Here is a 20,434-nt window from a genome sequence, read left to right on the forward strand (position 1 = left end):
TGACACAGAAACCCACATCTGAAACCTGTATATTCATATTAACCATTGTCACTCCAATACATTTAAGAAAGTGTTAAAAAAAGAAAAAGATTTAGGCCTGGCCAGCGTGGCTCAGTGGTTGAGCATTGACCTATGATCCAGGGGACAGCAGTTCAATTCCCAGGAGACAGCAGTTCAATTCCCGGTCAGGTCACATGGCCGGGATTATGGCTCGATCCCCAGTAGGGGGTGTGCAGGAGGCAGCCGATCAGTGACTCTCTCATCATTCATGTTTGTATCTCTCTCTCTCCCTCTCCCTTCTTCTCTCTGAAATCAATAAAGACATATTAAAAAATAAATAAATTTGGGCCTTTTGGCCAGAACTGCCATCTTCCAGTAATTTGCCAAAATGACCATCACAAAGGGAAAGAGGAGAGGCACCCGCTAAATGTTCTCTAGACCTTTTAGAAAACATGGAGTTGTTTGGCCACATACACGCACATCTACAAGAAAGGTGATATTACAGACATCAAGGGAATGGGCACTGTTCAAAAAGGAATGCCCCACAAATGTTACCATGGCAAAACTGGAAGAGTCTACAATGTCACCCAGCATGCGGTGAGCATTGTTGGGAACAAACAAGTTAAGGGCAAGATTCTTGAGAATTAATGTAAGTATTGAGCATATTAAGCACTTTAAGAGCCGAGATAGCTTCCTGAAATGTATGAAGGAAAATGATCAGAAAAAGAAGCAAGCCGAAGAGAAAGGTACCTGGGTTCAACTGAAGCGTCAGCCTGCTCCACCCAGAGAAGCACGCTTTGTGAGAACCAATGGAAAGGAGCCTGAGCTGCTGGAACTCGTTCCCTATGAATTCATGGCATGATAAGTGTAAAAAAAAAGACCTCAGTACTGATAAGAATGTTTCTCTTAATTGGGTAGAAGTGTGGTATCCCTTCCCCTAAAAAAATAAAGAAAACTTTGTGTCCTAAAAAAAACTTTTAAAAATTAGGAGTTACCAACATGTATTTTGTAACTAGAGTAGATGTAACTTGCTTGAGGGGGTGAAAGGTAGAATACAGAAAGGACACAAAACGGAAACACCAACTGATTCAAGGGACAGAAGAAATGCCTATGAAGGAGACTAATAAGAATAGTCTGAAAGGATGACAGAGAGCTAGGAGAGTAACAGTTTCACATTCCATGGGAAGAAAGCTCTAAAATGCACCTAGTTGCAGTGAAGTCTGAGGCTAATGACTGGAGCTGCAACCAGGTAGCAGATGTTTGTAAGAAACAATTTGGTAAATGATGGGTGCTGAACAAAGTGCCCTGAGGGGTGAATAAAAGAAGAGGAAAATTGAGTGTATTTTTGATAACTTTGGAAATGAAAAGAACTAGGTCAGTAGCTTGAAGAGGAAGCAGAAGTTTACAAAATGGAGGGAGGGAAGGGATTTTAACATGCTGATGGGCTGACAAGAGAACCCAGACAAAACTAAAGATAAAAGGAGGAAATCTGAAACTAAAGAAAAAGAAATCTAAGAAAAGGAGCACAAGTGACAGAATTGAGCTTACAAAGGAAAAATATTTTCTCCTAAGAAATTGGTGAATACATTGATGTTCGTGGGGCTAGGAGAGGGAAGTTTGAGGGAATTCATGCTTCCATTTTTTCCATGAAATACAAAGCAAATCATCTGCTAAAAAATGGGGTCAGGACTCGGAAATTTGCAATTAATGGCATCTGTCTCACTCACCAGACTACGAAGTACTTGGTGGCAGGGCCTGTCTTATTTTATTTTTTATCTTCAACCCAACTTAGTACACAGCACATAGTAAGGGCTCAATAAATGTTAATTGAATGGATGGCATCAGTATTAAAGACCCACTTAAGGCTGCAAAACAAAACAAAAAATAAAAAACAAAAACCAAAACGGCATCCCCCCTCCCCCAATAAAGCCCAATGTTAAAATGTCCTATTGCTGATGGACATAAGGAAATCAAATGGCTGAGTTTACCCATGGCTAAGTGATTGACAAAGCAGACATAGGAAGTCAAATGAGCATGATAATCGAGAATGTTGGTAGTCAAGTATAAACAATTGATCAAGGATTCTTACACAGGTAGGAAAGGAAGTGAAGCTGTAGGTTGATGGAAAGTCGGAAAGGCTGTCAAAATAATTTCAATTTCAGTTTCAGATAGGTTCACAATCCAGATTCAATCATGTTACAAACAGGCTGGTATTAACTGAATGTAAAATTAGGGCTAGACCTCGGTTCCCAAACACAATTCTACAATAACCACCAAGGCCCTCGTTGGTGTGGCTCAGTTGGTTGAGCATCGTCCCATACACCAAAAGGTCACCGGTTAGGGCACATACCCAGGTTGTGTTCAATCCCTGGTTGGGGAACCTATGGGAGGCAACCCATCTCATATTGATGTTTTTCTCTCTCTCCCTCTCCCTTCTCTCTCTCTCTACAATCAATAAAAACATATTTTTTATAAAATTTAAAAACCACCAAGACTCCTTGGAGAAAAGCCTGATTTTAGGGCCAGCACAGGGAAAATACAAGATGAGCCCAAAGCATCTTGTTTATCAGAAAGCAAGAAAGGGTTCAAAAAAATAAAAGGATGTAGACATCAAAGAGACACACGAACCAACCTGAAAGAGCTTGCAATGACCAAAGCTGGGACAATTTTAGCAACAAAAATAATGTAGTATTGGGTTTTAACAAACTATATATTTACCCAATATTTAATTTAACCCAAGTATGAAAAAAAAGAGTGCATATAAATTAATGGGGGAGACACTCTATGTAGGTACTACATAGAGGAAGTTTAATTACCATTAAAGGTGTAGACTTAATTGACTTGCATACAACTAGGGAAAGAGAAACTGGATAAACCTGGCAAACACCTTAACCAAGTGATGAAGGTTAGCATCAGTAATGTCATGTGGTTATCACATACTCCTTGACAGGATGTGATGAGAGCATTTCACTTAGATGGTATTTTTCCCAAAAACCCATCAGTTCAGTCTAATAAGAGAAAAACATCAAATACAGATTTGGGGATATTCTACAGGACACTGGGGTAATACTCCCAAAGACTGTCCTGGTTATGAAAAACAAAAACTGTCACAGACTAGAGGAGACTGGGTAAATACATCAACTAAATGCAGTGTGGTATCCTGGAATGGACCCTGGAACAGAAAGAGGACATCAGTGGAAAAACTAGTGAAACCTAGAGCTTGAGGTTTAACTAGTGTAATGTACCAATGTCTGTTTCTTAGTTTTGACAATGTTCCATGACAATGCTAACAATGGAGAAAACTGGGGAAGAGGTATATGAGAACCCTTTGTGCTATCTCTGCAACCTTCCTTTAAATGTAAAAGTATCCCAAAATAAAAAGCTTACTAAACAAAAAAGTCAGTGATGCCTTTGTTCCTCTTGGACCTCCATATTTCTATGAAGTCATGGCACACTGATCTGGTCATGATACCGTTTATGTGGAAGTTAAGTGTAGGGCAACTGTGCATGTATAGGAGCACAAAGGTGTAGCGGGAAACCTTTGTTGGGTTCAGTATATGAAGTTATAGCCATATCCTCCCCATTCCCAACCCTCTCAACACACCAGAGACATCTTTTTATTAAAAAAAAAAAACCAAAAACTTTTAATTGGCTTACAAAGGAGCTACAGACTACATTGAAACTAATCTTTGTACAAAAAGGCAAAAAAAAAAAAAAAAAAAAAAAGCCCCCAAACACCCAGAGACAAAAGGTAGGAGACACAAGAAAGAAAGATACAAAAGAGCAGGAAGAAACTGAAAGAGATTAGCATCATACATACAGAATCAGGGGGGCGGGAAAGAACAAGATGAAAGAGCATTTAAAAGTATTTCCCCACACAGCTCAGGTGATCATCTTGGAATCAACAACAAACACAGCATGAGATTATTAGGAAGTTTAAAAAGGCAACAGTGGTATGAAGACTGGTTATCGCCAGAGTTGAAATAAACTTGTTTTAGGCACCAGAAACTGGAGCAACGCCCCTCCCACCCAAGGATGACAAACACAGGAATAGGAAGCAGGCCCTAGGGCAGCTGCCATCTGTGTGTGAAGAAGGGGACTCCTCAGGTCAATCTCAGTGTATTTTCCCCATCTTTCCCCTAAGTCTTTGAGCCCTAGATTTCAGGTGAGAGCTAGCTATGGGATGCCATTGGGGGAAAGGGGTGATCAGAAATATGAAGACCTGCCCTTGTCCCCACTGTTCAAGAACAGTTGCTGGGAAAGTGAAGGACTGAGCAGACAAAGCCCATTCCCTTGTGGAGAAGGCACAGTGTCATTCCTGAAGGTGAGGAAGAGAAAAACACACTCCAGGAGAGATATCCACAGTTGTCACTACTTGCAGTCCCAGCTTAATCCCATTTATGCTTTTTCCCATGTGATACTGAAGGAAGTTGAGGGACAATCACCACACCTCTCCTCCCATAGCAGATACAAGGAAAGGCTGGAGTTGTTTGTTGGTAAGGGGGAAATGGGACAAAACAGTCATTTCTCTCAAATGAACTTTGTGGAAGAAATCTTTTTGAGTTTGGGAAGTCAAAGTGGAGACGACCTATAGGAGAAACAAATCCAGGGACAATGCCCCTTTTTTTTCTTTCCCAGACTTCAAATCTAAGGCAAGCAAGCCAAATCTAGGAGAGGGAGAAGGAATTTAAGCTTAAGGTTGCTTTATGTCCTCCTGGGGGCTGGTGTTTAGGGAAGGCAGACAAAGAAAAGAAACAGGTCAACCTCAAAGCTGGACTGCTCATCCTCCTAGAAGAGGTCTGTACCCCAGGAGGAGAGCCAAGAGAGGCACCAGAGCACACAGGCTCCCAAACAAAAGTAAAGCAACCTGCCCATATTTTATCAGCAGTTTTCAAAAGCAGTTTTCCGGGGTTGGAGAAGTGCCATGTCCTCCTCCCTTTCCCCAAAGCTACTGCTGCCACCTTTCATCCTTGCACATAAGTTACTGGCTCTCTTCTAAGGGAGATGAAACTCTGAGATTTCACATTTCTCCCTCCCAACCTGAAGAGGCTACCCAGCTTTGAATAAGGGGAAGGAGAGCTATGCAAAGGGCACTTCATTTGAGGCAGCTAGACTATTCTAATTTCCTTGGTACCTGGATCTCCAAAACTCATTTGATGTGATCTCAAGGTCCAAAAGGCATCAGGGTACTTACAACTGAATGAAAACTTTAAAGCAAGTAGCACCAGGGCTCCCCCAAAGCATTACAGGGGCTTGATTAATACCCTCAAAAGAACCCCTCAAAAAGTATATAAATTTATTGCGTCCTAGCAAAGATCTGCAGCTTCCAGTATTCACACAATGTGAAGATATTAATACAAAATATATTCTGAAAGTCAAACATCTGCAGTTCATAGTGCTTTCTCAGATTTGTTAAAAAAATACAATGCTTAGTTTCCTATATAGGATATACAAAAGCAAAAAATATATATATGTATATAGAAATGAATCAATCAGCCATAGTAATTTACAGCTTTTGTCTCTAATCCTCCCCCAATCATAATCTTTACTCCACACTGCAGTCTATACTCCCTGGGATCAAGGGTTCTATTTATTCTGAACCAGGCTGAGAAATACCGATTAAATTTCATTCTGCATAGCACCTACAAACATGGTGCCAACTGGGAGGTCCCTGAAGGAAGATGATGGTGTGGGTTGTTACTGCTCTGGGTAAAAAGTGAGGCAGTCAAATGATAAGCTGATGAAAGTGAATGGGCAACCTGAAAGGACCAGGGAGTGTTACAATGTTACCATTCCTTTGGGCATGCCCTGCCCTGCCAGGTTTGGTCACTTAAAAAAATTAAATAAAAAAGGAACTCATGTTAAAATTTTTAGGATCAATATGCCTGTCAGTTACATTAATTTCTGCTGGCCAAAAGTTCAGGGAAAGGGATTTTTCAGCAATAAGCTTCTGACTCAGGAATGTAGGCTCCTAACTTCCTGTGGAAAAGACTGAGTGGCTCACTGCTGCTGGGAGACAAAAGCAGAAGCTGCTTCAGTTGTGGGGCCAAACAAGATACTGGATCTGGAGCTCCTTGGTGAGAAGAAAACAGGGCAAATGGAAAGAACTAGATATAAATTCACTCACAGTAATGCTAATGAAAGGGGTGGAGGGTAAACCAATATTCCATCCCAGAAAGAAACATCATCAAAATAATATTCCAAAAGCTCATAGTTCTCAGCTTCATTAAGCTAGTTTGTAGCTAATAATTTCATACTGGGGAAGATTCCATTTCTTGAAATGCTCTAGTAAAATACTGCAAACTCCAGTGAGTTAATCCTGCCCCTTTCCTCCAAAAGATGCCTATGTACATGATTATAGACAAAAAGTAACAGGTTCTAAGTTCTGCCTTTCAGGGAATAAAGGGTGTGGCATGTGTTTGGACATGGATGACTTTTACTTTAGTATTAACAAAATTTGATCTGGGGAAAGTTCCTTGCAATGGTTCCTGAGTGTTAAAAACAGTATTAATCTTCAGAAAAAGAACCAAATGGAGTGAATTACTGTTTAGAATATTAACAGTTATTGTATTTTCAGGTTAAACAACACAAACTTACCCAAACCCTAATTCGGATAGATTTTATATAAAATATATAGTGGAATCATAGCATCATCTATTTGTAGTCAAGGTAAAAATATTTATGAAAGGAACTAAGAGTCTGCTATAGATGGTTTCACTTTCAAACACAAAAATAGTTTCTTCTTTTAAAAGTGCAGTAGAATATCCCCCATTCATAATTGTAGCTAATTTATTAGTATAAGCAAAGAAATGACCTCAGGAACATACCCAGGTTTAAAAATAGATTTCTAGGTAATGGGCCTGAAAGGCATTTTGATCTGAATTTGATTTATTTTTCAACAATTTTAAATATAATTTCTCATCTGTGTGTAGATATATACAGGCACAAACACACATTCACAGTCATACACAAACACTTCACTATCAGATCAGGGTAATTTTTATTGCAGGTCTCTTTTAGTAATGGCTAACAGAAAACCTATCCCCAATCTAACAGATTACACGCATACACACAGCCATTTCCACACTTCCTCACAGTGAAAAGCCCTCTGACAAGATACCAGAAGGTCAAGAGAGACGATGTTTTAATGGCTGGGCCTTGAGGACAACTCTGGTTGCATTTAAATCTCAGTACCAAATGCACTGAGTTCCCTGCCGCTATAATTTTTGGATCAGTCTCTTCAGGAATTAGGCCTTGAAGAAAGCAGGATGGCTTCTTCCAATCTCTCCTATAAACCACAGTGGTAAGACAAGATTTCTTTTTGTTCTGGGCTATCAGTCCCATGATCATGTGCTTCCTTTTCCCTTAGGAACCACCCAAGGAAGAGTTAAGGGAAAAGATCAAAGAACCACTGCCTTGCCACTAGTATATGCTCTGGAGTTCTGCAGAATGGAAACCTGGAACAGATTCATTGCCTGATGCTCCTTAATAACATAATGGAAAAGAAACTACTGGGGATGTTCAAAAGAGGAAGTAAACTTCCTTTCAGAATGTGAGCTCAGGAGGTTATGTGAAATCAAAGCTTAGAGCCACCTTGGAAGACAGGGGTACAAAGTCCAAATACTCCACTAACTCCTGAACTGGACTACTTGAGTCACTTCCACTTCTGAGCACATCATTTTCCTATTAAAAGCCCCCACCTATTATTTGACCATCTTTTGATAGTTTATACAAACCAATCCCAGATTATAACCCTCAAAGGGTCTCTTGTACAATTACATAGAAATACTTCTGAATCTTGATGCTTAGAGCAGCTGATAGAGGTGCATTTGACTCTCCAGCACCAAGAGGTGCCTGCGTCAGTAGTATTTTGAACACTCTCTCCACAGTTACTTCAAGCATCACCCTGGGCTTCACGGTTTCTCTATTCTGCTGCTGGGACTAAGGACTTCAAAAGATTCACAGAAGTGCCTTATCCGGAGATCACGGCCAAGAACATGAAATGATCAGGTAAGAGAAAGGGAGACAGAAAGGATTGAGTCTGGAAAGGAGTGCAAGAAGCTGATCCCAAATAAAAAGACAAAATTAAGGAAAAACATTATGTATGTATATATAAACTAAAAGCAGAGCATATGGATGCTTAATCTAAGTGGGAAGCCAAGACAGCATCTACAGAAGCTTGATGTGTCACAAGGCTCAGCCATAAGGAAATAAGGCAATATAAAAAAAATGACCAAGGTATTTTGGTCACAGAATGGTCTCTTTCCTTCTCCCAGCCAACCCCTGCAAATGCATCTCTATATATCTTTTATATATATATATATATATATATAATATAGAATCTGTGTTTTTTTTGTTAAAAAGTATTTCAATGATCATATATATTTATCAAGGCATGATGGCTTTAGGAAAGGGGGGGAATCCATCATGAGGGAGCTGAGAAGGGAAACGAAGGACAGGGAGGCTGGGGTAAGAAATGTTAAGAAACTGGGGTCAAACAAATGCTCACCAAAGTGTGGCACTCAGAATTTTCACTAATGTTTCCCACTTCAAGGAGGTACTGATGATATAGGTGAGTGCCAGGACCCCATCTCTTCTCTTATATCCCTCCAATTCTTCCCACCACCATGCATTTTAATGTCTCATGGCTCTCTCTCCCACATGTCTCTTGGACCCATGCTACCTTGCATCTCAGGATTAATGGGTATAGCCCATACGTCTCTGGCCCCAGGTGCCTGATCTCAGAAGCCATTGCCACTGATATTAATGGACTGCAGATCCGCCACCTGCATGACGTTGATGCCACTGTTAGCAAGACGGGCAATACCCTCTGGACAGATGGCCTCCATGGCTACCATATTGGTGGTAATAAGGGCTGAAGAAGTGGCAGCACCACTGCCTTCTGAACCTGCCCCACTGTCCAGGGGCAAAGTGCCCACACTCAGGGCTACGCCTGTGCCTCCCTTCTTATTCTGGTGGGTCTTGATATGCTTTGACAGGTGGTCACTCCTCATGAAGCGCTTGGGACACTCAGGGCAGGCAAATTTCTTCTCACCTAAGTAAAAAAAGAGAAAGATAAACAATCATCTCAGGAAGTACAGGGTACCTTGTCCAATTACTGCTTTCAAACTTTATCAGGCAGAATATTAGGCCAGTTTTAAAAGGTGATAAAAGCACGAAAAACCTGGTGAGTATCTTTTGCTTTTTGGAGGAAGAATAGGTAAGGGTTGGGGAGTAGCAGTTCCTGGCATCTTCACACCACAAACCCAAGGAGAAAGTGTCTGTGGCCCTGCATTCCCAGCTTAAGTCCCAAGTTTCACTCTTCCTGAACAAACTTAATTGCCCACCCCTTGAACCAAACATCCTGTGGGGAAGGGACACAATGACTAGTTTAAGCCAATCACAGCCCATTCCAGGAGGTAGGAGTAGGATCAATCCCACCCAAACCACACAACTAAGAATGCAGAGAGAGGGATTGTTTTCAAAGGAAACTTGGTGTTCTGGTACCAGGGAGGAGGGGAATAAATGAAAAAGAAAAAAGGAAGGAAGGTAGGTAGGTAGGTTTGTGCTCAGAAAGGAAGGAATAGAACACAAAAGTCTGGCAGGACTAACAAGAGTAATGGGATCCTCCAAAATTCCACTCAAAACCTAGCTCCTTCCTTTTTTCTAAAAATTTTATTGTATTTTATATAATTTCTTAAAACTGATTTCAAAGAGAGGAAGGGAGAAGGAGAGAGAGACAGAAACATCAATGAGAGAGAAACATTGAGATGAGCTACGCCCCCCACCAGGGACTCAAGACTGCAACCCAGGCACCTGCCCTGATGGGGAATCAAACTGGCAACCTCCTGGTTGACGGGACAATGCTCAACTCAACCATTGGCCAGGAAGCTCCTTCCTTCTTAAAGTTTTTCCAGATGAACTCCAATTCCATTTGTGATCCATACATTTAGTTTCAAATGTAAGTTGCTAAGTATTTTTAGTTATTTCATAGGTATATTTGGTGCCTTTCCATTCTGGTCTATTACTATTTTTTTCTTCCCCAGGCTCCTGCTCACCTGTGTGTGTGCGTTTGTGCCTCTGCAGCTCATCCGAACGTGTGAAGCGTTTCCCACAGTATGACCAGGTACACATGAATGGCCTCTCGCCTGTGTGCCAGCGCAAGTGTGCCCGTAGGTGTGAGGTCTTGCCATATACTTTGCCACAGCCTTGAATGTGGCAAATGTGCTGTTTCTTTTTGCCAGGATCTCCAGAGCCCCTGAAAATGAGAATACAACTATTCATCATTCATTCTAGAGATAAAAATTAAAGAACAACGAAGTGTCAACAGCAATTACCCGACGCACTCAAAACTAACCCAAACTACTGAGCCACGCCAGCCAGGCAACTTTTTTTTTTTTTAATGGCTTCTCTTTATTGTATCAAAATCTTTAGCTGATTCTGGTTCTTAATACCCAAAATTCAAGTTGTAGGTTTCCTCTCTACCAGACATTTGCTCTTCTCTGCTTTCCTTATCTTTAATCAATTTTGATGTTTGAAGAAATAATCACTCTCACGGTGATTTGTGAAGTCTGTGGGGCATTTTGTTGTATTTTTCAAGAAGTTTAAGTCTCAATACAAGCATTTTCCACAGGAACTATTGTGAATAAGGTGGTCTTTTTGGCTAAGGAACTTACTTGTGAGCAAAGGGTTTCTCCATTTAAGCACCTGGTTAAGAACTTTAAGGAAAATATTTTACCCCTATAGAACTTTTTCCCTAAAAAGTCAAGAGCCAAATGGTGAAGATTAATAGCTGAAAAGCTAAAGCAGTATCAGGGAGTTCAGTGGAAGAGGAAGATGAACTGAATGAAAGTTAAAGAGGGGAATAAGAACCCTAATTAATTCAAGATTTGTAAAAAATTATTCCTTGTATGGAGCAGATACTAAGCTCCCTTTAGGAATCAGCTCTGAAACATTTTTGCCAAACCAATTTGTTCCATGTGTGATCCATTAGTGGGCACTGGGGAAATTTCCAAGAGGGACTTTTTTTTGGTTTTAACAGCACATATTAGCAGAAGGATAAAAACATAATGGAAATGAAATAACACTTAGCTGGAAATCCAAGAAGTTCCTTCAAAAATTTAAATCTGCCCGGCTGGGCACGGCTCAGCGGTTGAGCGTAGACCTAGGATCCAGGCGATAAGGTTCGATTCCCGGTCAGGGCACATGCCCCCCGGGTGTGGGCTCGATCCCCAGTCGGGGGTGTGCAGGAGGCAGCCGATCAATGACTCTCTCATCATTGATGCTTCTATCTCTCTCTCCCTCTCCTTTCCTCTCTCTGAAATCAATAAAAATATATTTTTTAAAAAATAAAAATTTAAATCCACTTTAAGCTTTGTTAAAGGTAAACACCATTGTACTTCGTGTTGTTGCTGTTGTTTCTGGTTAATCCCCACCAGAGGATATTTTTTTCATTGATTTCTAGAGGGGCGAAGGGGGGAGACATTGATGTGGGAGAGAGAGACATCGATGTGAGAGAGAGACATTGACTGGTTGCCTCTCACATGCACCCTGCCCGGGGTGGAAACTAAACCTGCAACTGAGGGACCTGCCCTTGACCAGAAATGGAACCCAAGACCCTCCAGTGTACAGGCCAACGTTCTAACCATATTCACACTGCTTTTAATTCAGGTTTTTCGGGTAATGCAGGGTTAACCAACAAATAACTCAAAATTATTTCTTGTTTTAGTACTTTTCTTATTTTAATGCTTATTTTTACTGGGAAAAAACTTTAACAAATTTTTTTTCAAAGGTACTTAAACACTATGTATCTTTCTATTTTCTCAAAAAGCAGTGACTTGCCCAGCTGGAGGGGCACGATTCCTGGTCAGGGCACACACTCTGGGCTGTGGGCTCGATCCCCAGTAGGGGGTGTGCAGGAGGCAGCCGAGCCATGTTTCTCGAATAAATGCCTCTCTCTCTCTCCCTCTCTCAAATCAAGAAAAACATATATATATAAAAAAAGCCTAGTTGGTTTGGCTCAGTGATTAGAGCATTGGCCCGAGGACTGAAGGGTCCTGGGTTCAATTTCAGCCAAGGGCACATAGCTTGGTTGTAGGCTTGATTCCTGGCCCCCAGTCGGAGCATGTGCAGGAGGTAACCAATTGATGTGTCTCTTTCACATTGATATTTCTGCTTCTCTCCCCTCTACCCCCCCCCCCGCTTCCACTCTCTCTGAAAAGCAATGGGAAAAATATCCTCAAGTGAGGATTTTAAAAAAAAAAAGCAGTGACTTGAAGGAAAAAAATAGAACTTGGAACTCTCCAGAGATAATATTGAATACCAAGTACTCCAACTAAGAAAATTGTCAGAACTTTGTTCTGCAGGACATGTTAGAGTCCCTAATGGAAGAATTTTCTATCTGTTCTAAGCATTTTTGTCTATTTTGAGGGAAAATAAGACTCTCATAAGCCATTGTAAAAACACAATAGTGTAGGTATATTTCTTTGTTTGCAAGGCTATTTTACAAGCAACATTGTTAAAACCATCTCAAAATAGACATATGGGCCAGGCCAGCCTGGCTCAGTGCTTGAGTGTTGACCTATGAACCAGGAGGTCACAATTCGATTCTCTGTCAGGGCACATGCCCAGCTTACAGGTTCTATCCCCAGAAGGAAGCATGCAAGAGGGAAGCAACTGATCAATGACTCTCTCTCATCACTGATGTTTCTATCTCTTTCTCCCTCTCCCTTCCTCTCTATGAAATCAATAAAAATATATTTAAATATATAGAGAGACATATGGTAACAATCATTAGACCAGCTGGCTCCATCTGATTTCCTTATCTCTAAGAGGAAGCAGGCACTGATTAAGGCCCAATGTCTTAAGAGTCAATGAAAGGATCAGAGCTGCAACCAAGATCCTATAATATAACCTGACCAAATGTATTGTGTTCTCTCTGATCCTTCTGCAACACTGCCAAGTTTTAAATGTTAAAAAACAACAACACAAAAACAAACAAAAAAAACCCAACCCTCTTCTTACCTCCAAATCCTTTAATTTTTCTTCTTTATACTACTCTTAAGATACTGGCTTAGACCTAGTTGGTTTGGCTCAGTGGTTAGTGTGTCGGTCTGTGTACTGAAGGGTCCCGGGTTCAGTTCCGACCACGGGCACATACCTGGGTTGCAGGTTCATCCCACTCAGGTTGGGGCTCATACAGGAGGCAACCAACTGATGTGTCTTTCTTACATCTCCCCCCCCCCCCCGAAAAGCAACAGAAAAAATATCCTCAGGTGAGGATTAAAAAAAAAAAGATACTGGCTTATTCAACTTACCTTCCTTCACTGTCTTTACAGTAGGGGCAGGTGCACGCTTCCCGCCGGGTCCTCCGACCAGCTTGAGGTTGGGGATCTGGGCTGTTCTCTCCTTCCTCTCCTCCTGCTGTGTCATCATGTATTCCATCACCACCAGCCCCATGGAGGCCAAGCTGAGCTCCATGATCACCTGAAATTAAGAGTAAAGAAACGGTAAAGGTGGGAAATAGGAGACATCATCATAGCTGCAGGCATCTCAGTGACTACATTTATTATAGCACCATTTCTTCAAAGCTTTGAATCACCATACTTGAAATCTCAATAACTGTCACTGAAAATACAAAGAGCCAATTTAAGTATATGAAAACATAGACAATCTCACTCAATTTTAAAAATGCAACTCTAGCCCAGCTGGGCATGGCTCAACGGTTGAGCATCAACCTAGGATCCAGGAGATCTAGGTTCGCTTTCCGGTCAGGGCACATGCCCGGGTTGTGGGCTCAATCCCCAGTAGAGGGTGTGCAGGAGGCAGCCGATGACTCTCTCATCATTGATATTTCTTTCTCTCTCCCTTCCTCTCTGAAATCAATAAAGATATTAAAAAAAAAAAAAAGAGCAGCTCTATTTATACTGAACTTTTGTAATTTTCCATCTATCAGATTACAAAAAGTTAAAACTCTAATAATGCAAGCATTGGCAAGGGTATGGGGAAATAGGCATTTTTTTTATATACGTAGTGACAAATTATAACAACTTTTTGAAGGCCAATTTGGCAATATTATTAAAAATTTAAATGCATATTATCAAAGTAATTCCACTTTGAACCAGCAATGTCCTGTAATATACAAACATATGACAACAGTGTTTTCTGTAACAGCAAAAATCTAGAAACAATCAAAATGTATACCATTGGGGCACTAAATAAATTATAACCTTATGCAATGGACCACTATACATTCATTAAAAAGAATGAGATAAAGGTATATAATGCTACAGAAAGATATCCAACAAATCTCTCATTCAATCCCTGAGTTAAACTACTATGGAAGCAACCAAATGAAAGTGACCAAAAATAAGACTTTACGGGATTCCAAACTAGAAATCATACAAAACCTGAGAGGGAAAACTTCCTGAAATGAGCAAAAAAATTGTGCTGAATATTCAGCAGAGAATAATATCTGTATATTGTAAATTTTGACGCAATGAGGAGAGGAAAAAGCTAGCTATACCCCCAGGAAAGTTTGGATTTGGAACTGGATTCTTTTCAGAATGCTAGAAAAAGGAAGAAAATATAAAGCATACATTTTATTATGTCACTCGATGTCATTTACTTTTAAAGATGAATGTGTATGAAATCACTAATTTTTGTCCTGGATAAATTTAAAAAAAAAAAAAAAAAAAAAGGTAAATGTTTACAAAGCTCTAGACCAGTGTTTTTCAAACTTTTAAAACCTGTGACCCAAAGTAAAAAATATATTTCACACTGTGACCCAGTACATATAACTGAAACAAAAGTTTCATAAACAATCCTTACCCTTATGACAAACAATGTATTCTTAAATTTTCTAGACTCTAATTTTTTTTCCCTTAGTGCTGTTGATTTTATGAACCATTAATGGGTTGGTTACACTTGACATTTTCAAAAACTGCTCTAGGCCAGTGGACAAATGTGTACTTTTAAAGGAGCAGATAACATTCTTCTCAGGTTTTCAAAACATCTACTGTAAGTATTTACCTACAAAAGCACCTTATAAATAAGTTAATGACTACCATATTTAAGATTTCTATAAATGGAGTTTTGAATTGGCCTGCTTTGTTTTATCTACTCTATAAAGATGAGAACTAAGTAAATGGGGTAGATCAGACTTACCATCTAAAATCTAGGCTCTTGACTGTACTTCTGTACATAATATCTCCTCTTTTCAGCTCATAAACATAATTTTGAGTTACTATGCCTAATAATAAGCTCTCCTTGTGCTTTCCTGCTCGCTCTACCACTTCTAAGTACCAGCCTATGGCATTAAAATAAATTTAATTTGATTGTTTTGAGACTTTCATGATACTGGCAGAGCTAAAACTGGGTATTACTGGAGTACAGGGTTAAGAACAGGTTCTGGAGTAAAACAGACCTAGATATGAGTTCCTGCACTACCATTTGAGTAACTTCTAACAGTGAGCAATCACTTCTCGTATTATCAATCTCATAAAGTTATCGTAAAAAACAAATGAAATGATACATGTAAGGTGCTTAGCATAATATCTGTCACATAACAAACATTCAACACATTATAGTTAATATTATTAGGAAAATATCTTGTGGGTAAATCACAGTGAGAAATCATGGGATAAGGTATACAAGAGCCCTTTGAAACAACATGGATGGACCTGGAGATTATTAGGCTAAGTGAAATAAGCCAGTCAGAGAAAGACAAGTATCACATGATCTCACTTATTTGAGGAATCTAATGAACAAAATAAACTGACCAACAAAGTAAGTCTAGAGACATGGAGGCATGGAACAGACAGACATATCTGGGGGATGGGGGGAATGGGAAGAGATAAACCAAGAACTTATACTTAAGTGCCTAGCCCATGGGCACAGACAATAATGTGGTGAAGGACTGGGGAGGGGGGGAGGGCCTGGGCAGAGGGGGCAAAGACCAGGGAAAATGGGGGATGATATCTGTTATACTGTCAACAATACAAAAATTTTTTTTAAAAAACAGAAAAGATATACAACAGTATTTTGTTTAATCAACCTGCTTTAAAAACTGTTACTGACTGTAAACTCCCCCTAGTGGGGGTGAAGAATTTATCCTTTGAAATTAGCCCAAACAGCTCAGCAGGCAAGGCTAGTTAGGATGCTAGTTAGTATTACCTACAGTTGGTTACCTACCAAAAATTACCTTCAGAAGAGAAATTTATGAAACTATAGATCCAGCTATCTACAATAGGTCTTTAGAATCAAGATAAGACAAAACCATGGTTACATCTGAAACTAATAACAAAGTAATATTGAATGTAAATTGTAATTTAATAATAAAAAAAGAATAAAAAGGGGGAAAAAGGACAAAACCGTGGTGCAGGTAAACAAATCATCTTCTTTGATCTAGTTTCCAAGCTAACCTAACTCCACTAAAATTAGAAAAGTAATTCATTAACCCCCGTTCTCCTCTGTCTAAATCAACTGGAAAGAGGCAAACCTTTCTCCATTTTACCGAAACATAAGAATGTTAATTCAGGACAGGGTATAATTAGGTAAAGAGAGAAACAAAGAAATATTTAGATACTGGGGCTATTTAAAACCGTATGTTGCCCAGCTGGCATGGCTCAGTGGTTGAGCGTGAACAAGGAGGTCACAGTTCAATTCCTGGTCAGGGCACATGCCCAGGTTTCCGGCCCCATCCCCAGTAGGGGGCGTGCAGGAGGCAGCAAATCAATGACCCTCTCTCTTCACTGATGTTTCTATCTCTCTCTCTCCCTCTCCCTTCCTCTCTATATCAATAAAAACATTTAAAAAAATCAATGAAAACATTTAAATAAATAAATAAAACCATATGTCTAACCCTCTTTTCAAATGAACAGTCAAAACTAATACCCTCCTGAACCCGCCCCCCTGCACTATGATTTCAAAAACATTTTTTAAAATATGAAAACTGGAAATGGGGTCAATTTTTCAATTTCACTTAAAAAGGAGGAACGAACCCCTAACAAAGCATCAACATCAGACCAGAATCTGTTTCCAGCCTCTTTTAATAAGATTTATTTATTTATTTATTTAAAGAATAGTTTACTGATTTTGAGAGAGGAAAAAGAGAAACAACACGAGAGCACAACACTGATCGACTGCCTCCTGCATGACCCACATTGGGGGAATCTAGCCTGAAACCCAGGCATGTGCCTGGACAGGGATCCAACCATCAACCTTTTGGTGCACGGGATTACCCACAATCAACTGAGCCACACTGACCAGGGCTAATAACAGTTCTAGAAAAAGAACAGTTTTATCTTAAAATGTGGCACTGGTTAAGCAATGAGTTAAAGATTTTCCTTTCCATGATGAAAATAACTAGTAAACCAAAGGCACAGTTTAATGACAGTTTTGCACAACCCAGTGGTTGCCTCTAGCATCAGTTTCTGAAATAGCTATGGCAGTTATACACCTTTTCGGTTTCCTCAAAGTGAACAAGTATGCTGAAGTCATGAACTTTCAAGACCACCATGGTAAGTCAAACACCCTATTCTTTCAGAAAAAACTTGGGCAATACTAAATAGGATGAAATGGGAACGTCCTCAATAATTTTCAAAAGGGCGGTTCCCATATACTTCCCTATTCATCTCTCTAGAATGATTTCGGGAACATGTGTTCTTTAATTCAACAAGTATCAATACAGTAAGACTGAATTTTAAAACTATACCTATTTTAAGCACACACTGGGTTTTCTGAATGTTTCATTTTACACAATAGACTTGAAGTATATCTCAGGCTTTGAAGTGATTGCGTGTTCAGTCACGTTAAAACAACACTGGTAACACCTCACTTATGCATGAGGAACATCAGGTGTCCAGAATACGACCCCAAATCAAGAAATAAAAATGTCTCTAGTAACAGAAATAGATGATTCATAACACACGGTGCTTTATCTTTTTAAACAATTATTTTACTAATCTGGTTTCCCAGTCCAAAGTGAATTACAGGTAGCAAATTGGACGGGGGAATAATAGAAGAATTGTACTTTAATGACAGAAAGACTGACAACTGGGAGTGATAAAATATAATGCCAAAAAATATAGTTGGTCCCCAACCCTATACTGACTACTTGGTTACTCTTAAGATACAGTTCAATATAGAAAAGACGGGGGTAAATACTTGATTCTGTCAATCACTAGTTTTCAAAATACTGTGGGCTGATTTCCTACAATCCTTGAAAAGTGACCAACCACTGAACTTTTCTTAAAAATCAAGCTTATTGAGATATAATTTACAATGAAAATTTACCCTTTTAATAAGTTTAGATCGGGGTTCTCAAACTGGGGCTATTTTGCTCCCTAGGAGACATCCGACAATGTATGAAGACATTTTTGATTGTCAGGTCTGGCACCTAATGTTGCTAAACATTCTACAATGCACAAGACAGCTGCTCCTCCCCCAAAATGAAGAATTTTTCACTTCAAAATGTCAATAGTGCCAAGGCTGAGTCACCATATGCAGTAAATGGTGCAACCACTAATACAAGCAAGATATAGAACATTTCCACCTCCTCAAATAGTTCCACACCCCTCTGCAACTTTCTTTGCATTGATATGAACTCATGGACTCATGATATGAACTCATATAAACATATTTGATGCTTCACTCCATTGCAGTTTTTATTCTTATTGATGCTCAAACTGTCCTTCACTTGGTCACAGAAAACTACCTTGTTGGCTCCTGTGCACTATGACAAGATATTCCACTTTTGATACTAATTTCTTGCTCTAAATCTAGAATCAGCTATTATTTCAAGTATTCCTAAGTTTCTTTTAATGGGAAATTAGTATTTAGATAACATGATCTGGCTCTCTAGTCATTTTAGTTATTTGAAGCTCTAGTAGATTCCATAGGAAGGGACCATGTGAACACTATTTTCTGAATTCTAACAATGTAATGTTAGTATTACACTGTTGGTAGTCTTTATACTTGGATGCCTATTTATCTGGATATAAAATTCTTAGTTCATGTGTTTCACTTCCTTGATTCTCTTAAATGTTAATCCACTGCATCCTGACGCTAAACAAACTGCCAAAAAGTCTAGTGATATTCCATTTTCCTTCCTTTATAAGTGATTAAGTGGGTGGGGGTGGGGTGGGTGTGTTTTTTATTTTTTGTTAATCCTCACCTCACCTGAGGATATTTTTTCCCATTGATTTTTTAGAGAGTGGAAGGGAGGTGGGTGGGGGGATACAGACATATGGATTGGTTGCCTGCCACATGCACCCCAACCAGGACCGGGGATTGAACCTGCAACCCAGGAACTTGTCCTTGCCGGGGAATCAATCGAACCCTGGACCCTTTGGTGTATGGGGCAACACTAACCACTGAACCACAGCACCAGGGTTGTTGTTTTTTACTAGGATGCTCAAATTATGTATTTCCCCCCCCTTAAAACCCACCAATTTTACCAGACTATGTATCATTTTGGCTATTCTCGTTTGATTTCCCCAAGCACACTTTCGGAAAGTTTTCTTTCTGTCCTATGGGTTTCATTTTCTTCCTTCAGGACTTTGTTCATATAAATGTTGCTTCTTCTTTGCATATGTGTGTGTGTGTATATACATATATATTTAAATATATTTTTATTGATTTCAGGGAGAGGGGAAGGAGGGGGGAGGGGGAGGGAAACATCAATGATAAGAGTCATTGATCAGCTGCCCTCTCCTGGATCTTAGGTTGATGCTCAACTGCTGAGACACACCGGCCAGGCCTTTCCCTATATTTTAAATTACTTTTTTCTCAATCCCTTGTACCTTTTTTGGGGGGGTTATTTTTATTTTATTTTTTTATTATTATTTTTAAATATATCTTTATTGATCTCAGAGAGAGGAAGGGAGAGAGAGAGATAGAAATAGAAACATCAATGATGAGAGAGTCATTGATCGGCTGCAGCCCGCAACCCGGGCATGTGCCCTGACTGGGAATCAAACCCTGATCACCTGGATCCTAGGTCGACGCCCAAACGCTGAGCCACGCCCGGCAGGGCTCATCTTTATTTCTAAAATAATTTTTTATTTCCAAAATTACTCCTGAGGTCTGTTACTTCTCTTTTCAAATTCTCCTTTTTTCCAATCACCTCATTTTTGAGATTTTTCTAATCTGAATTTATACTTTAACTTCTTTCATTTTCTTGAATTCTTTTAGCTCATTTTTAATTTTCATCTATTTCTGTGGGCATGTTTTTCCAGGGTCCTTTCAATGTCTGAAGGAATGTTTTTCTGCTTCTTTCTGTTATTAGTATTTTTTGCTAGTAGCAACTTTATATAGTCAAACTCACTTTTAAAATAAAATGAGTTTTCCTGAAATTTTAGGAGCAAGGAATAGGAACCAGTATGGCTTTTCTTAGCTTCAAGGATTTACAGATTCCTTTTTTCCCCTAATTTTT

At 39.6% G+C, this 20,434-nt stretch overlaps 1 protein-coding gene and 1 pseudogene across 2 annotated transcripts in view; one reads left to right on the top strand and one right to left on the bottom strand.

Moving 5' to 3' along the window:
- The first annotated feature begins 314 nt into the window (after positions 1-314).
- LOC308552730 (large ribosomal subunit protein eL21 pseudogene) lies at positions 315-907 on the top strand (annotated as a pseudogene). The gene has a single exon. The product of its transcript is annotated as a large ribosomal subunit protein eL21 pseudogene (transcript).
- Positions 908-8,355: 7,448 nt separating this feature from the next.
- The window catches only part of SP1 (Sp1 transcription factor), a 29,389-nt gene continuing 17,310 nt past the window's right edge, over positions 8,356-20,434 (bottom strand). The window contains exons 4-6 of the mRNA XM_081128021.1: positions 13,317-13,485; positions 10,059-10,258; positions 8,356-9,055 (exon numbers count right to left, since the gene is read on the bottom strand). Coding sequence (XP_080984147.1) covers positions 8,742-9,055; positions 10,059-10,258; positions 13,317-13,485 — 683 coding nt within the window. The 3' untranslated portion in view covers positions 8,356-8,741. The remainder of the gene's footprint in view (positions 9,056-10,058; positions 10,259-13,316; positions 13,486-20,434) is intronic.

The sequence above is a fragment of the Miniopterus schreibersii genome (genome assembly GCF_964146895.1).
Source record: "Miniopterus schreibersii genome assembly, chromosome: 2".
In the NCBI taxonomy this organism is placed as follows: domain Eukaryota; kingdom Metazoa; phylum Chordata; class Mammalia; order Chiroptera; family Miniopteridae; genus Miniopterus; species Miniopterus schreibersii.